Raw genomic sequence first — 18,741 nt, 5'->3', positions numbered from 1 at the left:
TTAAGCCAACAGTTGACAATAGATGTTATGATGGCAATGACAATAAAGGATTGATTGACTGAACATGTTAATTTTTTTATTGTTAAAACTGACATTAAAAGTCCAATAAAAATATTTTAACAAAAAAAAGGTGAACAAAGTGCTTTTTTCGTTTTCCAAAATAAATAGTGTCAAAATGTCCACATGTACTTCTCTAACCTGATTTTTTTTGTGCGATGTCACAAAGTTGCACTTTTTCCAAAGGAGGCATTTGAAGACTTTTACATTCAGAAGACTTTGACGTATTGTCATTCCTGTAGTGACCTCTAGAGGCCAGCGAGTGAAAAAATAGAACTAAACAAACGTGGAAGACTACGAGACTGAAGTGTAAAATAATCATATATTTTTTATTTTTCGTAATAAACGTGATTGTTTGAAACATTCTTATAAGTGTCGTCGCTGACTTGCAAAAAGAGGCAAAATAAATTAAATGACTTGTCATTTTTTTGTACATACTTACATGATAGGTGGAAGGCTGCGGCTGGTCGAGTATGCAAATGAGCGCAGGTTTGTCGGTAAAAAAAATAAGAAATGAAGCAGAGGTCTTGTATCAAAACCTCTTAGGGTGGAGAGGCTACAAAAGGTTTGTTTTTGTCGTTGTAAAACTGCAGAAAGCTTTTTGGAGCTGACTTTAAACAGAACAAATAAGAAATCCAAGGGGACTTTTGAATGTTAAAATCACGTTTTTGGTAAGAAAAGTGGCCTCAAAGTGCAAAAAGAAACCAGGAGTCGCCTGTCAGGCTGAATTCGGGGTTTCAAATTGGCCACTTTTTTTTTTTCTTTTACAACATCCTTTTTAAACAGTCCCCCCCCCTCAAAAAAAAATCCATTGTCCATTCGCTTCCACGACAGTCCACAGGGGGGCGCTACATGTTGTAGGCCACGTAGATGGGGTCCAGCTGATCGGCCAGGAATCCGTCGCGCAGGTGCATGCGCTGCTTCTCCCCGCGGGAGTTGATGGGAATGACGCCGATGTCCACCACCACCACCACGCCCACGATCAGGTAGTGCTCCTCCAGGACCACGTTGGTCACCAGCGGCACCAAGTCCAGAGCCTCGTGCTCCGAGCCGTCCAGCTCCACCACCACCACCAGCAGGTTGGTCCACGTGAACACCGCGCTGCGTAAACAACCTGCCGCGTTAGGATGCGAGTTGTACGTTTCCTTTTCTGCCCAAATATGGTCACTTCCCCCCTCAGCGCTGGTAGGATGTAATACTGGGTCTCACCACTCGGTGATGCTCTTGTGCGTCCTGATGACGGAGGTCTCGATGTCGATGGGGTGGTACCTCATGCCTCGGAGCTCCATGGCCTCCTCCACCGCGCCCACCACGTAAAGAGCGTCGTGGCGCTCTGAGCACAAACAGGAAGTCACTTAAAGGCCTACTGAAACCCACTACTACCCACCACGCAGTCTGATAGTTTATATATCAATGATGAAATATCAACATTGCAACACATGCCAATACGGCCTTTTTAGTTTACTAAATTGCAATTTTAAATTTCCCAGGAGTTTCGTCTTGGAAAGGTCGTGTAATGACGTGTACGCGAGACGTCACAGGTTTTAAGGAAATATGAGCGCTGCACACACACGTAGCTAAAAGTCGTCTGCTTTAACATCATAATTACACAGTATTTTGGACATCTGTGTTGCTGAATCTTTTGCATTTTGTTTAATTAATATTGGAGAAGTCCAAGTAGAAAGATGGAGTTGGGAAGCTTTGGCCTTTAGCCACACAAACACACTATGATTCCTTGTTTAAAATTCCTGGAGGTGAAACTTTACTATGGATCAGAACGCGGTCAAGCAAACATGAGTCACGACGGAATGTCAACCAGCAGTTTTCGGTGAGAAAATTGTGGTAAAAAGTCGCTTCATACCGGAGAAAAGCTGAGCTTGGCCGTCCATAAAGCTGCCGTCGACTCCCCTGAGACACTGGCGTCAAGACACCCGTGGACATACCCCTCCGACTATCAGGTACTGTTAAACTCACTAAAACACTAGCAACACAATAGAAAGATAAGGGATTTCCCAGAATTATCCTAGTAAATGTCTCTAAAAACATCGTAATCCGTCCCAATGCAATCGCGTTTTTTTGTAACTTTTTTTTTTCTCTTTTTTTTTTCTAGTCCGTCGCTATCAATATCCTCAAACACAAATCTTTCATCCTCGCTCAAATTAATGGGGAAATTGTCGTTTTCTCGGTCCGAATAGCACTTTTTGTTGGAGGCTCCCATTAAAATCAATGTGAATATGTGAGGAGCCCTCACACCGGTGACGTCATCGTCTGCAACTTCCGATAGAGGCAGGGCTTTTCTCTTAACACCGAAAGTTGCAAACTTTATCGTGGATGTTCTCTATTAAATCCTTTCAGCAGAAATATGGCAATATCGCGAAATGTATGACACATAGAATGGACCTGCTATCCCCGTTTAAATAAGAACATCTCATTTCAGTAGGCCCTTAAAGTGCTTATGTAACAAAATAAAAGTCGTTCCTGACCTCCGTGGGCATCGGTGAGCTCGGTCCTGCGCAGGAAGCCCAGGTATCCCGTTCGAGCCCACACCGTTTGCGTGTCTCCGAAGCTGAGTCGGGAGTTGAAGTGGTCCGAGTGCAGCGCCTCGTCGCCGTAGACGCTGAAGTAGCCGCTGGCATTGTGTCCGCTCTGCACCCAAATCTGCGCACGCCGTTTTCACATACAGCGTTTCTGCCCACGGCGTCGCTGACATATCAGACTTACCTCGCCCAGGTGAGACTCCCCCATTGGTCCCTTGGTCTCCGGGTTGGCGATGATGATGCGAACACCCGGAAGTATCTAATTAAAGAATATCAGTTACTTCTTGCCCGACGTCGTTAAAACAAACATGCTCAAAAAATATGAATATCTTTAGAAAATAATTGTATATATTTTAATAAAATTTTTGAAAATAACATCACTCTGAAAATAACAATACTTAAGAAAAATACCGTATTTCCTTGAATTGCCGCAGGGCACATAGTATGCGCCTGCCTTGAATTAGTGCCAGGTCAAACTCGCTTCGCAAAATAATTAGCGCATGCTTAGTATTACCGCCTGGTCAAACTCGTGACGTCACGAGTGACACTCCCCCTGTCGTCATTTTCAAAATGGAGGAGGCTGATTTCAAAACCGGTAATTTGAAATCGCATAAAAAGAAGAAAATTAAGAACTATTCAGTAGGATTTAAGGTCCAAGCTTACATCACACTCAAATTTTTACTGCATGCCTTTGGTAAGTGCCGGAGTGAGAAGTGGTTTTAAAATAATTAGCGCATGCTTACTTGTACCGCATGCCTTTGGTAAGCGCAGGAGTGGGAAGAGGTTTTAAATTAATGAGCGCCCGGCGGAAATTCAAGGAAATACGGTAATTTAAAAAGTTAAAAGAAAACTTAAAAAAATAAATACATTCTAAAAAATAGAAAATAAATTACAAAAATGTTCTTTTTTAATTTGAATAACATCAAAAATATTAAAAACCAACAAGCTAAAAAAACAAAAAACATTAAATCATTTCATTTCAAAACAAGAGAAAATAATAACTAAACATTTTTTGATTTATCAAATGTAAAGAATAATTTAAAAATCTCAACACCAACATTCTAAAAAAATAACTTTTTGAAGAACTTTTATAAAATGAAAAAAATAATTGGAACATTCAAAACCCAACACACTCAATGAATAATCATTTTTAAAATACTTTTAAGAATAAATTCACATTTAAAAAAACAAATATATTTAACCAACACGTTAAAAAATGAATACAAAATAAATGATGAAACAAATCAAAATAGCATTTAAAGAATAAATGCAAAATTCAAAACATGCTAAAAAAAAAAGAATTTACAACATTTTCATTAAATAAAATAAAATTAAATTAATAAAATATTCAAAAATTTAAAAATACATTAAAATAGGCTTCTGCACCCCCTGCGACCCTGAGAGTGACAAGCGGTAGAAATGGATGGATGGATGGATGGATGGAAAATAATGTTTAAAAAATAAATTAAAATTTCAAAACCAACACGCTGAAAAGATAATTATTAAAAAACTAATTTCAAAAATTGAAATCAAATTGAAAAAAAATCCAAAACCAACAGGCTCACCTTGCCAGACTCCATGAGGGACAGACTGTGAGGTGAGCCCCGCTCTACCAGTCGCACCCTGAACAGCAACAACACGTCACACACAACCTCTCAAGAAGCCGACATTAGCATGCACGCGTTAGCTCACCTGTCGTGACGCAGCGCCCTCATGTCCACAAAGACTGTCGTCGGGTCGGGACCTGACGTTCCCTGAGGAACACCCCACAAGATTTAATGCGCACAAAAAAACAACCATTTGTTCTGTTGTCTGTTTACAACTTGCTGCCATATTTTTAAGAGGCACTGATGACATCATCATCATCATCATCATGTCATGGAGGTGACTCCTCCCCTCGCTCCTCCTCCATTAAACTGCTCTGTTGACACTAAGCCACGCCCACAAAAAAAAAAAACTTTTTTTTTTTTTGCAACTTGATTAATTATTTTTGTACCTTTAGTTTTTATTATTACTATTATTATGTTTAATTGATTACAAACTGCCTCAGTGTTGGTGGGAGTGGTTGGTAGAGGGGCGGAGCTTGATGGTGTATCCCTACCTGATTGGCCGACTGTCCCAGCCTGTGTGGCTGCAGCAGCACAAAGAGGAGGAGCAAGGAGGAACGTGAGATATGTTGCCGTGGTAACGCACTAAATAAGGAAGGACAAGGCAACGGAGACAGGTGGCGTTTGTTCTCATGGTGACCAATGGTGAAGAAGGCGGGGACATTAGTGTTGCCATGGATACAAATGAGGCCAGGAAGGCGGGGTATGATATCATAGTGGGAAATGAAGCACAGTTTCAAATACGATGAAGTAGGCGGGGTCGAGTGCTACCACGTCGTCATGGTAACCGATGAAACAAGAAACAGGGCGGAGTGGTGTTGATGATGAAAGTGCTGTCATACAGTGGGGCAAAAAAAGGATTTAGCCAGCCACCGATTGTGCAAGTTCTCCCACTTAAAATGATGACAGAGGTCTGTCATTTTCATCATAGGTACACTTCAACTGTGAGAGACAAAATGTGAAAAAAATCCAGGAATTCACATTGTAGGAATTTTAAAGAATTTATTTGTAAATCACGACGAGTTGAGTTTATACCAAAATGGATACATGGATGATACAGCAGAGGATTGGGAGAATGTCATGTGGTCAGATGAAACCAAAATAGAACTTTTTGGTATAAACTCAACTCGTCGTGTTTGGAGGAAGAAGAATACTGAGTTGCATCCCAAGAACACCATAACTACTGTGAAGCATGGGGGTGGAAACATCATACTTTGGGGCTGTTTTTCTGCTAAGGGGACAGGACGATTGATCCGTGTTATGGAAAGAATGAATGGGGCCATGTATTGTGAGATTTTGAGCCAAAACCTCCTTCCATCAGTGAGAGCTTTGAATGGTTGACCAAATACTTATTTTCCACCATAATTTACAAATAAATTCTTTAAAATTTCTACAATGTGAATTCCTAGGTTTTTTTTTCACATTCTGTCTCTCACAGTTGAAGTGTACCTATGATGAAAATTACAGACATCTGTCATCATTTTAAGTGGGAGAACTTGCACAATTGGTGGCTGACTAAATACTTTTTTGACCCACTGTAGTAACGGGCAAAAAAAAAGGAAATGTCATGGTTACCGATGACAAAGAAGGTGGCGCCAAGTATGAGATGGATGTCAACAGAAAGGGATCATTTCCTGTGAGCTGGCATGTCATGGGATCAAAGGTCAAAGGTGACACAGACCTGCAGGCAGACGGCCAGGTTGACTCGGCAGCCGAAAGACGTGCTGACGGCTCGGGGGTGGAGTCCCAAGTCTTTGAAAAGTTTGGAGAAGGACTGCGTCAGAGTGGTCCTGGGTCGCTCCTCGGCGACCACCACGCAGGTCCTCACGCGGGACAAGTCCAAGCCTCGGACCTTGGAGACACCACAGGGCAAGGTGAGGTGTGAATGGCGTTTCTCGTTTGCGGTGGGGGGGGCGCCGTGGTCTTTACCTTGAGGGCGTCGGTCTGCAGGCCCAAACTTTTGGTGCACAGTTCCATGACGCTGTACGAGCAGAAGGTGTCTCGGACTTTGTGATGGCTGACGGCCCATAACCATAACGAGGGGTTGACCTCCAGTTCGGACGGCGGGATCAGAATGGACTGATGACCCGAGTACACGCTACACACACACACAAATTACTTTGTAATACAATGACACGCCAGCTGTTGTGTATCACTGACACACCTGCAAAGGCACCAAAGGACAAAACCCAAGCCACAGTACGGGTCGAGGCAGATGGCCACCTCCCTGGACGGGTACAGCTCACACTGAAGTTTGATGGAGCGACAGAAGGCACTGGTGGCTGTGTGGGACATCTACACACACACACACACACACACACGCACACACACACTTACTATAAAAAGTCACATGTTTGGTAAGCATGTGTGTAAATGTGTATTTCAGCACAGTCATACTTGCACTACACTTGTGGCTATACCAGTGGTCTCAAACTCGTGGCCCCCGAGATAATATTTTGCGGCCCCCACCTTAAAGGCCTACTGAAATTAGATCTTGTTATTTAAACGGGGATAGCAGGTCCATTCTATGTGTCATACTTGATCATTTCGCGATATTGCCATATTTTTGCTGAAAGGATTTAGTAGAGAACATCCACGATAAAGTTCGCAACTTTCGGTGCTAACAGAAAAGCCTTGCCTTTACCGGAAGTCGCAGACGATGACGTCACAAGGGTGGGTTTATAATGGGAGCCTCCAGCAGCAAGAGCTATTCGGACCGAGAAAACGACAATTTCCCCATTAATTTGAGCAAGGATGAAAGATTTGTGGGTAATGATATTGATAGCGAAGGCCTAGAAAAATAAATAAATCAAGTAAAAAAAAAAAAGGCGATTGCATTGGGACGGAGTCAGATGTTTTTAGACACATTTACTAGGATAATTCTGGGAAATCCCTTATCTTTCAATTGTGTTGCTAGTGTTTTAGTGAGATTAAATAGTACCTGATAGTCGGAGGGGTGTGTCCACGGGTGTCTTGACGCCAGTGTCTGAGGGAAATCGACGGCAGCTGCATGGACGGCGCAAGCTCAGCTGATCTCCGGTAAGAGGCGACTTTTTACCACAATTTTCTCACCGAAAACTGCCTTTTGACAAGTGGTCGGGAACCATGTTTGCTTGACCGCTCTGATCCATAGTAAAGCTTCGCCTCCGGTAATTTTAAACAAGGAATCACCGTGTGTTTGTGTGGCCAAAGGCTAAAGCTTCCCACCTCCATATTTCTACTTTGACTTCTTCATTATTAATTGAACAAATTGCAAAAGATTCAGCAACACAGATGTCCAGAATACTGTTTAATTGCGCGATGAAAAGAGGCGACTTTTAGCCGCCAATAGTGCTGCGCTAATATGTCCTCTACAGTCCGTGACGTCACGCGCACGGGTCATCATTCCGCGACGTTTTCAACAAGAAACTCCGCGGGAAATTTAAAATTGCAATTTAGTAAACTAAAAAGGCCGTATTGGCATGTGTTGCAATGTTAATATTTCATCCTTGATATATAAACTATCAGACTGCGTGGTCGGTAGTAGTGGCTTTCAGTAGGCCTTTAATATGAGGGTCTAATGTTAGTGCGGCACACTACTTTTACATGAATGGAGCTTTACAGTGTTGTGTGTGGAGCTGAACGAGCCTACCAATCACAGTTGGGCATATGGCTTTCGGGGGCGGGACATCGACCGGGCTTGATGCAAGCAGAGAAACATTTCTCAACGGCCCCGTTTACACTGCACACCAAATCGGAATTGTTTTGCCGTCGAGTGACACAGACCTGAGCTTTTTTTTGCCAGTCTAAATGCTCCAAAGTAGGGATATCCGATAATGGCTTTTTTTGCCGATATTTGATATTCCGATATTGTCCAAATTTTATATACCGATACCAATATCAATTGATACCGATATATACAGTCGTGGAATTAACACATTATTATGCCTAATTTTGTTGTGATGCCCCGCTGGATGCATTGAATAATGTAACAAGGTTTTCCAAAATAAATTAACTCAAGTTATGGAAAAAAATGCCAACATGGCACTGACATATTTATTATTGAAGTCACAAAGTGCATTATATTTTTTAACATGCCTCAAAACAGCGGTTTGGAATTTGGGACATGCTCTCCCTGAGAGAGCATGAGGAAGTTGAGGTGAAGTGTGAAGTGAATTATATTTATATAGCGCTTTTCTCAAGTGACTCAAAGCGCTTTACATAGTGATAAATGATAAATGGGTTGTACTTGTATAGCGCTTTTCTACCTTCAAGGTACTCAAAGCGCTTTGACACTACTTCCACATTTACCCATTCACACACACATTCACACACTTTTGGAGGGAGCTGCCATGCAAGGCGCCAACCAGCACCCATCAGGAGCAAGGGTGAAGTGTCTTGCTCAGGACACAACGGACGTGACGAGGTTGGTTCTAGGTGGGATTTGAACCAGTGACCCTCGGGTTGCGCACGGCCACTCTCCCACTGCGCCACGCCATCCCAATATCTAAGTTACATTTAAACCAGTGTGGGTGGCACTGGGAGCAGGTGGGTAAAGTGTCTTGCCCAAGGACACAACGGCAGTAACTAGGATGGCACAAGCGGGAATCGAACCTGCAACCCTCAAGTTGCTGGCACGGCCACTCTACCAACCGAGCTATGCCGCCCCAGGGTTGACGTGGGGGACGGTAAAGGGTAGCTGGGGGTGTATTTTGTAGTGTCCCGAAAGAGTTAGTACTGCAAAGGGTTCCGGGTATTAGATCTGTTGGGTTTAATGTTGTGTTACGGTGCGGATGTTCTCCCGAAATGTGTTTGTCATTCTTGTTTGGTGTGGGTTCACAGTGTGGCACGTATTTTGTAACAGTGTTAAAGTTGTTTATACGGCCACCCTCAGTGTGGCCTGTATGGCTGTTGAACAAGTATGCGTTGCATTCACTTGTGTGTGTGTGTGAAAAGCTGTATATTTAATGTGATTGGGCCGGCACGCAATGGACGTGTCTTTAAGGTTTATTGGCGCTCTGTACTTCTGGCATTTTAAAAAGTCATAAATTTTACTCTTTGAAACCGATACCGATAATTTTTAAACCTATACAGATCATTTCCGATTTTACATTTTAAAGCATTTATCGGCCGATAATATTGGCAGTCCAATATTATCGGACATCTCTACTCCAAAGTGCTTCCAATCAGATCTTTTGGCATCAGATTCATACCACATCAGGAGGTAGTCCTTAATCCGATTGGAATCTGATCATTTCAAAAGTGACTTCAGTCTAAACTCACTATGACCTGAATGAGATTTTTTTTCGACATCTTTGGGCGAGCTACGGCTATTTCATCACAACATCCGGTTTCGGTTTCTATTGAAGACGACCACATTTTGGGTGCATCACTTGTCACTACTGCACAAATAATAGTCTACATGTAATATACAAATATATATTTCGATTTGGAAGAAATAGCAATTGTCGAAGGACCGGAAATGTTGTTGTGGCACATTTGCTTACATGTGAGTTGAAAAATAAAGCTCCCGTAGATCCACGCTGATGTCTCCTCTACTTAACAGCCATGAAAAGATTACAACCCTCCCAAATATATCACACTATATACATCTATCCATCCATCCATTTTCTACTGCTTGTCCCTTTCGGGGGTGGCGGGGGGTGCAGGAGCCTATCTCAGTTGCATTCGGGCGGAAGGCAGCGTACACCCTGGACAAGTTGTCCATTCATACATTATATTACTTTCATTTACTTTCACGTAAAAAAAACTCATTTTATTTTATTTTGTAGTAGTAGCGACTTCCTCCCAGTCAACTTCCTTTGCTTTCGCTTTATCAAAGGGCGCATGCAAGTGATGTCGAGGCCACATCTCCCGTACAAAGGCAAAACCCAGTAACTAAATTTTGGTCAAAACTGAGCTGATAATAATTTTGGAGTTCCTAGGTGATATGCTTTACATTAGTGTATGCGATATTGTAATTTGTTCCGTAAGTAAGCTGTTACGCGTATGGCAGGACCTAGCAACTACCACAGAACAGCGTAGATACAACAGAAAAACCTAGTATCTCAAGGGACCGATCGGAGCTTCTTTGTCAGTCGCCTTATTGTCTTTAATGAGACATTTGCACCAATGGGGGCCGACGGCCAACCTGATTATGTGATATTATGGCACGAGGGGATATTTGGAAGATTGGCCCAGAACGTTGCAAGCACCTTCATTAAATGTATTGTTCTTGATTCATCCCCTTTCATACTCTTTTGGGCAGATAACTGTGGAGGTCAAAATAAAAACTGGACGCTGTACACGGCTCTTGCCCAATGTGCAAACGCAGAATGGGGCCCACCCGAGATTGTGATAAAATATCTGGAGAAAGGGCACACGTTCATGAGAGCAGATTCAATCCATGGCTCAATCGGCAAGAAAATGAAAGCTCAAGAAAACATCTATACGTTTGATGACTTTGTAGATCTTTGTAAGACGGCATCAAGATAGATTGGTTTTCCTTTGTTTTCTCAAAATCAGCTAGAAGTGAGTTACTAGGTTTTGCCTTTGGACGGGAGACATTGGGGCCCGTGCGCGTTTACACTGGAGTTTGATAAAAGAAAAACAAGTTTTACTTGCAGTGAAAACAGGGTGTGTACTACCATCTCTATTCATGTCGTCATACAGACATGGACATCGAGCACACAAAAAAAGAAACAACTTCCCAGCTGTTATCCGCCGACTGCCGTGCTGCTGAACAGAAAAAGCGGAAATGACGCACAATGCGGAAACAAGGTTTTCCGTGCGTTGAGACGTTCTCCATGCATTGGCTAAACACGACAGTGACACCAGGCGGAATTAAAATATACTCCACATCCCCAAACATCTATTTACTTATTCTATTATTATTTTTATATTATTAATTATTAATTTGTTTATTTATTTTTCATCTCATGAATTTTTTTTTAACAAAGCTTTTTTGTGGGATAGCTGATGCGGCCCAGCCTCACTCAGACTCTGCCACCCGCGGCCCACAGGTAAATTGAGGTTGAGACCCCTGGTCTTTGCAACACCTGTGTGGCGTGCGTGCGTGTGTGTGTGTTCCTATGCGTGTGTGCGTGGGTGTGTGTGTGTGTGTGTGTGTGTGTTGGGTATACTTTGACTCCAGCGAGCATGCCAGTGGTGGACACACTAAAATCCAGGTATGCTAGCGTGTCAGGGTTGGAGGGTTTAAAGAGCACAGGGACTTTCTTCTTTGGCAGATCATCTACAAAAAACACAACAAACAGATTAATATGAAATCTGCATGTTTTTTTGTTTTTTTTTACACATTGGGTCGTTAGCATGTTAGGATGTTACCTGTCTCCAGGACAGGCGGCCATGTTCGCACGTCCACCGCAGCCGACGCTTCTTTTGACCTGAGCAGCTTGGAGATAACCTGTGTGGTCATCACGCACACGGAACGACTCACCTGCACAACAACACAACAATACACAGTCATGGTTAGTAGTGACGGACCCAATATGATCAAATTGCAGAATCATAATTAGTCGACATAACTGATAATAAAAACTTTGTCGACAGAGATTTGTTATTGTCGATGCGTCGCTTAATATATTTTCACAAGAGAGAATGTTCCACTAAAATGGTTAAGCAGGCTGCCAACTTTTTATATTAGGCATGGGCGGATTGATCTACAAACCCATAGTATCCATTCTTAGTATAATATCAGTATATTATCGATGCTAGCGTGATGACATTGATATTTTTGTTATTGTTACTACAAAATAATTGTAAAGATGAACAGACTTGTAATGTCGCTAGAAAGATGTAAAATGAGATAAAATATAGTAGAAATATATTGTATTTGAAAAATATATATACAGACAGAGTGTTTACATTTAGCCTTATATTTATTATTTTACATGTTTTTTGTCTGATTTTGTATTTGTTTTGTATCATCCCGTGAGGTGTAATATTATTTTTTGTTCGGTTTGTACTTAATGAAGTTTCTGCACTTGTTTTGTATTGTGTTTTTTGTTTGTTTTCATTATATTTGGATGTATTTGTTTGGTTTGTATGCTTGTGAATCTGGGCTATCCATTAACTACTGAGGGGGCAGGAAATACAAGATTTTCTTCATCCTGTTCCTTCTCAAGCATCGGTGTGTAAATATGTATTATGTTATTAGAGTTTAATTGTCTATTGATCAAAAATGCACATCAATGAACGAGATGAATAAGAAAATGAATGAATGAATGTTTCGGCATCGAGTACTTGCCTCAGGCCGCCTGTCTATGAGAGGAAAGGAATAATGAGAGGTATAGAAGATCAGTCTCGCTTAAAAAGTGGGTGGCTAGTTTTTGTATAGAACAGGGACTAACGTTTATCGATCATTGGCCCTCTTTCTTGGGCAAACCAGGCCTGCTGAGGAGAGATTGCCTTCACCTTAACCGGGAAGGCTTCATCTCTCTTCCTAGAAACATAGATTACTGGTTGAGTCACACTTGACTAACAACACTAGGGCAAGCTCGGACACAGGCAATTACAGTGTCTGTCAGCCCGGGTGAAGGGTCAGTAAAGCTAGAACTAACCAGCGCCAGCCTGGAAAATTCCAGCCAAATTTTCGTAGAATAATACATGACTCACCTAATGTTTTTTTCTTTAGTGACTGTGCCAGAGGTGGACATGCAATCTACTAAGGTAGCAAATTATGAAGCTTTAACTCAATCGCAGCACTCTTCGGATGTTTTTACAGGGCTCTAGAGGCGTTTATTTTTGGGTTTGAATGCATAAAAAAGAAAGTCTCACGTGTGCTTGTCTCACATAAAGACTAAGAATGATGGGGAAACTTCCAAAAAAAAAAAGGGCAGTTCTCCTTTAGTGTTTATTAATTTTTCACAGTGAAAATACATTTTTGGTGATACATTAAGCTCTCAGTAATTTAAATTATTTAGTAATTATATTTTAATATTCGCTTCATAATTATAAAAAATCAAATAAATCTGGTGGAAAAACGGAAATAATAATCGTTCACTAGTTGACTAATCGAAAAAACAATCGTTGACCAATCCCCCCAAAATGATTCTGACTGGTCCAAAAAAGAATCATTGAGTAGTCGACTAAATAAAATAAATTACGGTATGCTGATTAGTCGACTTATCTAAAAATAAATCTATGACTGGTCGACTTTTTAAAACTGTTTTGCTGACTTGTCTTTTTTTGAGAAGAATTGTTGTATATTCTTGGGTAGCAGGTTATAGTTTGCTTATTGTATATTCTTAGCTGTTTGCAAATTCACTATGATGTGGAATTTTAGTATATTGGATTCAATAAATTAAAGGTTTGTATGTCCTCTATCCAACATTATGTATTATTCTAACTGATCTTTTTTGTAACATCGTTAATGAATGTAGTTATTTCCCCATATTTCTACATAACTCAGATATGGTAGCACTAATCGATAAAATAATCATTGACTAGTTAACTAATCGAATAAATTATGCTGACTAGTCAACTAATCGAAAAATAATCGCTAAATAGTCGACGAATCCTAAAAATAATTTAAAAAAATTGCTGATTAGTTGTCTCATGGAAAAAATTAGCGTTGACAAGTCGAGAATTAAAATAATCATTAATTGCAGCTCTAATACATACAGCCTAATACACAAGATGTATCCATCCATCCATCCATCCATTTTCTACCGCTTATTCCCTTTCGGGGTCACGGGGGGCGCTGGCGCCTATCCCAGCTACAATCGGGCGGAAGGCAGGGTACACCCTGGACAAGTCGCCACCTCATCGCAGGGCCAACACAGATAGACGGACAACATTCACACACTAGGGCCAATTTAGTGTTGCCAATCAACCTATCCCCAGGTGCATGTCTTTGGAAGTGGGATGTAGTGCTAGCTTTTTATCAGGTGTGGTAGTTATACATGGATTTAGGCAGTACTACCACATGATAAGTACTACTACAAAACTACAACTATTTGTTAACAATAATCATGAGAGTGTTGACCTCCACAATCATCTTGACTGTGGGCAGCGTGGTGGACATGTTCTGAGGGTGAGGAGGTCGGACCGTGACGGGCACACAGCCGGCATACAGGCTGCCGTAAAACGCCACGATGAGGTCGATACCTGCAGAAAGATCAAGGTGTGATGGAGCAAAAATCCGCAAAAAACACACAGTGTATGCCTGCAAGCGTGCATGCATGTGTTTGTGTACCTGGGGGGTAAACCAATGCAACATGATCTCCGTCCTGCAGGTGTCCTCGTTCAGCCAAGATGGCTGCTATCTTCTCCGCTCGCTTGTGGAGCTGCATGCACGTCACTGAGCTGGCTGTCGTACCCTGCATGTCGCACACATGCCCACATACAGGCACACACAAACATTAGCAAAAATGTAGCATCCTCCATCATGTGTACTAACCCTTGAGTTGAGCAGCGTGAAGAGGACGTGCTCAGGTGTGCTCTGTGCTCTCCACTGTAACACCTCAGACAGGAAGAGGAACTGCAACACAATCACGACACAAACTCTAATACAGATTGCTGCACAACGCTGTTTGATTGTGTGACATTTATTGTTGAGTCATCGCATACTGAGGCCTAATGAAGTGCACTAATGGGCTGCAACTAGCAGAGGTGCTGTTGATTGCCTCTCAACAACTTTGTTGTAAAAAAACAATGTTAGCTTAGCAGCTAATGGAACAAAAATTGACAAGTGCGTGGTAAATATGTTCAAAGATAACCATGAAAAAACACTGTAGTAAAGTGCTAACTCAACTTAAGAGTATTTTGAGATGAGCTGTCTCTTGGCTAATTACTATACACTAAATTGCAAACAAAATTTTGAATTAGAAGCATCATTACAATTATAACTCATTAAAATTTTGAAAAGCTGCTGATGGTGTGTTTGACGGGGAAGCAACTTGAAAGAGATACTATAGAAGTCCACTCTCCAAGATAAATGCTGTACATTATTATTACATTACTTCATAAAACTACTGTAGTTGTTTGTACTACATTATATATATATATATATATATATATATATATAGAAAAATATATAAACACATACATATACATATATACATACAAACATAAATATGTATACATGCATATATATATACAAATAATACAAATATTATATATAATGTATATATATGTATATATATATATATATACATATATACACACACACACACACACACATAAATAATGGTAAATGGTAAATGGGTTATACATGTATAGTGCTTTTCTACCTTCAAGGTACTCAAAGCGCTTTGACACTATTTCCACATTTACCTATTCACACACACATTCACACACTGACCCATCAGGAGCAAGGGTGAAGTGTCTTGCCCAAGGACACAACGGACGTGACTAGGCCGGTAGAAGGTGGGGATTGAACCAGTAACCCTCAGATTGCTGGCACAGCCACTCTACCAACTTCGCCACGCCGTCCCTCCATCCATCCATTTCCTACCGCTTATGCCCTTTGGGGTCGCGGGGGCCGTCGGTGCCTATCTCAGCTACAATTGGGCGGAAGGCGGGGTACACCCTGGACAAGTCGTCACCTCATCGCAGGGCCACATAAATAGTATGTATACATAATATATAACATGCATATATATATACAAATAATATATATATTATATATTATGTATATATATATATATATATATATATATATATATATATATATATATATATATATATAATATTAATAATATTCAATCTTAAAATGATGACTATTTAATACATTGTATGTTTAATCTCATGATACCTCCGCATTGGTGCCTGTCGACAGTGTTGACTAATCGTTGCAGCCTTTGTTTCAAATCTTAAATGCCGTAGCCAAGGAGTGTCAAAGTCAAGGCCTGCGGGCCAGATCCGGCCCGCGAATTAATTATCTATGATATGATATGATATTTGATTAGTATTAGAACCGGCCCGCAGGCCACAGCTGCTGTTTTGCACGCACCAATACTCCATCAGTGTTGGCGCTAGGAATTTTCTAATTCATCAAGCCATAAAAATGGGGTCCCACCTTTTTGTAACTGTTTTAAAAAGAAATGATAAATGTATGCATTATCCTGTTATATCTCACATTCTATATTGTGTTTTGGAAAAAGGCTGTCATAAACGTTACTTAATTCATTAAAAAAAATAATACAAAAGAAAACACATTTGTATGCATATGTAAATGTATTCAGTTGTAAACATTCATTCACTTTCTTCTTTCCTTCATTTCTTCAACTTTACTGCTGCCAATATTTTTTTCTATATTTCTATTGTATTATTTTCAGAATGTGTTTGTTCTATTTTTGGCCGATGTAAGACAAATAAAACAATCAGAATTTTTAAATTTTAATGCCATGATTTTAATAGTCCAGCCCAAGTGTGCACAGATTTTCCACCCTGAGCTAAAATGAGTTTGACACCCTTGCCGTAGCGGATGTTCATGTTCTCTTTCAGGCCAGTAGGTGGCAGTAATGCACACACAAAGTGGAGGACATGATAATTTGTGGATCAAGAACAGGAGGAACAATCCGGAGGATGATAACGAAGACTGACAGTACACACACCCACAGTCCTTACCTGGTCATTGTCTTCAACCTGAGTTAAATCTCTCCCACTGGCCTGAGCAATCCTCTTCCCAGACACCAGATTCCCCACCATCACAGAGGCGGGGCCAATCTCTGAAGAGGAGAAGGAAGAGGATGAAGACAGTCCAAACCTCCGCTCGGCGGCAGTGATGTCACATGATCCTCACCTGGTTGTTTCTGTCGAGGCTTGGGCAGGTTGGTGACGCAGGTGTGAGGACACATGAGAACGTTGCAGGGGTGCAGCGCTCCCTCCAGGAAGAGCTGCTTGCTCTCAGACAGGTGGATGCCCCCCAGCGGCGTCTTTGGCAGCGTGTTGGACGGAACCAGGACCAGACAGTACACACCCACCTGGTGGATGCCGTCGATCGCCTGCAGGGTCAGATCCATGTTGGCGGTAGTCATGAGATAAGGTGTGTGTGTGTGTGTGTGCGTGTGTGTGTGCGTGCACCTGTAGGACTCGGCTCATCCACTGGAAGCTGTCCTCCTCTGAGGAGTCAGGACGCTGCTCAGCGACAACCACGATCCTTTCATCATGGAGGACCTCGATGGAGAACACTGCTATCCTGTCACACACACACACAAACACACACACACACACACACACACACACACACACACACACACACACACACACACACACACACACACACACACACACACACACACACACACACACACACACACACACACACACACACACGCACGCAGTGGTTATCATTTGGATTTTAATCATCACTTGTGGTGACCACCCTTTCTACAGGTTGTGGAGGCATAAAAAAATTTGGTAAAATGGCCACTTTCCAGTTAGCTCATACATGTCTTTAAATCTCTGGATTGATGAAGTAATGTGCTGATCATTCTTACTGGGGACCCCGAGAAAAAAGAGTTAATATGGTTCATGGGGACCAAATTTAAATAATTTTGCTTAATTCACATACATTTGTACATGACTACTGAGGACCATTTAAAAAAAAAAAAAATTAAATATGACATGATCCTCGGAATACAGCACTACAGCTCTCCTCTTATAGGACGGGTGGAAGTGATTAACTATACACGGAAGAAGTGTGAGCAGAGCAGCGAGTGCAGTACCAGTTACAGCCCAATGAGGGGGCTGCTGTGCAAGTGTCTCACACTCAAACTAACCAGTAAACATGTTTTATGGGCCAAAGCTTAAATATCAATTAGGCATCTTCGGAATGGATCTGACTATCATTTAAAAAGTTTTCCCTTTAGGGGACCTGTTTTTTTTTGTCCCCATACCGTCAGAGGTATGGGGTCCCCTAAAGGTGACTCTGTAAACAGGGTGATGTCCCCATTAAGCAAGCATTGCCAGAACACATACACTCACACACACATACACACACACAGTTACTATGAAAGTGAAAAGTTATCTCAAAGAGGTAGTAATATTTGACTTTTATTTCAATTACATTATTGCTGCTCACCTCCCCCTGTACACAAACTTCATGGGCTCCACAGCGAGCGCCGTGGCGACGATGTCGTCTGCATTGTGGTGGCGCCCCCCCACCACCATCAGCCCCTCCATCTTTCCCGCCACGTAGATGAGCCCGGCGGCACTGATGAAGCCCAGCAGGCCCGTCCTGGTGAAGGGGAACTCGCTGAGGGGAGCGCCGCTGTTGGTCACGGGAACAACCTGCAGCGCGGAAAAAACGTCACCATCGTAAGTCAGGGTTGACTTTTTTTTTTTCCAGGATCGGCGTTCCTACCTCGAAGGTGTTCTTGGTCATTCCCGTGAGGCCGTAGTAGGTGGTCCCCGTGGCCGCCGTGCACACACACAACTCTCCGATCTCGTCCGATTTGCACAACTGAGGAACACTGTCCAACTTGACCACGCACATCTCAGCTGTGGAATACATTTATTTAAAAATGATGTAGATGTGTGCATATAACCTTATATATATGGACAAAAATATTGGGACACAGCTTTCACTTAGAAAG

The 18,741-nt window shown here is 41.8% G+C and overlaps 1 protein-coding gene across 2 annotated transcripts in view; it reads right to left on the bottom strand.

Annotated features, from left to right (window-relative positions):
• Window positions 1-764: 764 nt before the first annotated feature.
• LOC133568669 (disco-interacting protein 2 homolog C-like) overlaps window positions 765-18,741 on the bottom strand; it is a 114,688-nt gene continuing 96,711 nt past the window's right edge. The window contains exons 19-38 of one of the 2 annotated variants that reach the window (XM_061920744.1): window positions 18,510-18,646; window positions 18,228-18,436; window positions 17,228-17,342; window positions 16,947-17,148; window positions 16,772-16,872; window positions 14,601-14,681; window positions 14,397-14,520; window positions 14,187-14,308; window positions 11,525-11,636; window positions 11,323-11,432; window positions 6,366-6,496; window positions 6,131-6,299; window positions 5,883-6,053; window positions 4,696-4,725; window positions 4,287-4,348; window positions 4,160-4,217; window positions 2,779-2,853; window positions 2,541-2,715; window positions 1,267-1,390; window positions 765-1,158 (exon numbers count right to left, since the gene is read on the bottom strand). In XM_061920744.1, coding sequence (XP_061776728.1) covers window positions 906-1,158; window positions 1,267-1,390; window positions 2,541-2,715; window positions 2,779-2,853; window positions 4,160-4,217; window positions 4,287-4,348; window positions 4,696-4,725; window positions 5,883-6,053; window positions 6,131-6,299; window positions 6,366-6,496; window positions 11,323-11,432; window positions 11,525-11,636; window positions 14,187-14,308; window positions 14,397-14,520; window positions 14,601-14,681; window positions 16,772-16,872; window positions 16,947-17,148; window positions 17,228-17,342; window positions 18,228-18,436; window positions 18,510-18,646 — 2,561 coding nt within the window. In that variant the 3' untranslated portion in view covers window positions 765-905. The remainder of the gene's footprint in view (window positions 1,159-1,266; window positions 1,391-2,540; window positions 2,716-2,778; window positions 2,854-4,159; window positions 4,218-4,286; window positions 4,349-4,695; window positions 4,726-5,882; window positions 6,054-6,130; window positions 6,300-6,365; window positions 6,497-11,322; window positions 11,433-11,524; window positions 11,637-14,186; window positions 14,309-14,396; window positions 14,521-14,600; window positions 14,682-16,771; window positions 16,873-16,946; window positions 17,149-17,227; window positions 17,343-18,227; window positions 18,437-18,509; window positions 18,647-18,741) is intronic. The other variant, XM_061920745.1, reaches the window with a different exon arrangement.

This window comes from Nerophis ophidion, linkage group LG14 (assembly GCF_033978795.1).
Source record: "Nerophis ophidion isolate RoL-2023_Sa linkage group LG14, RoL_Noph_v1.0, whole genome shotgun sequence".
NCBI classification, from domain to species: domain Eukaryota; kingdom Metazoa; phylum Chordata; class Actinopteri; order Syngnathiformes; family Syngnathidae; genus Nerophis; species Nerophis ophidion.
This window is presented reverse-complemented; position numbering and strand designations above follow the sequence as displayed.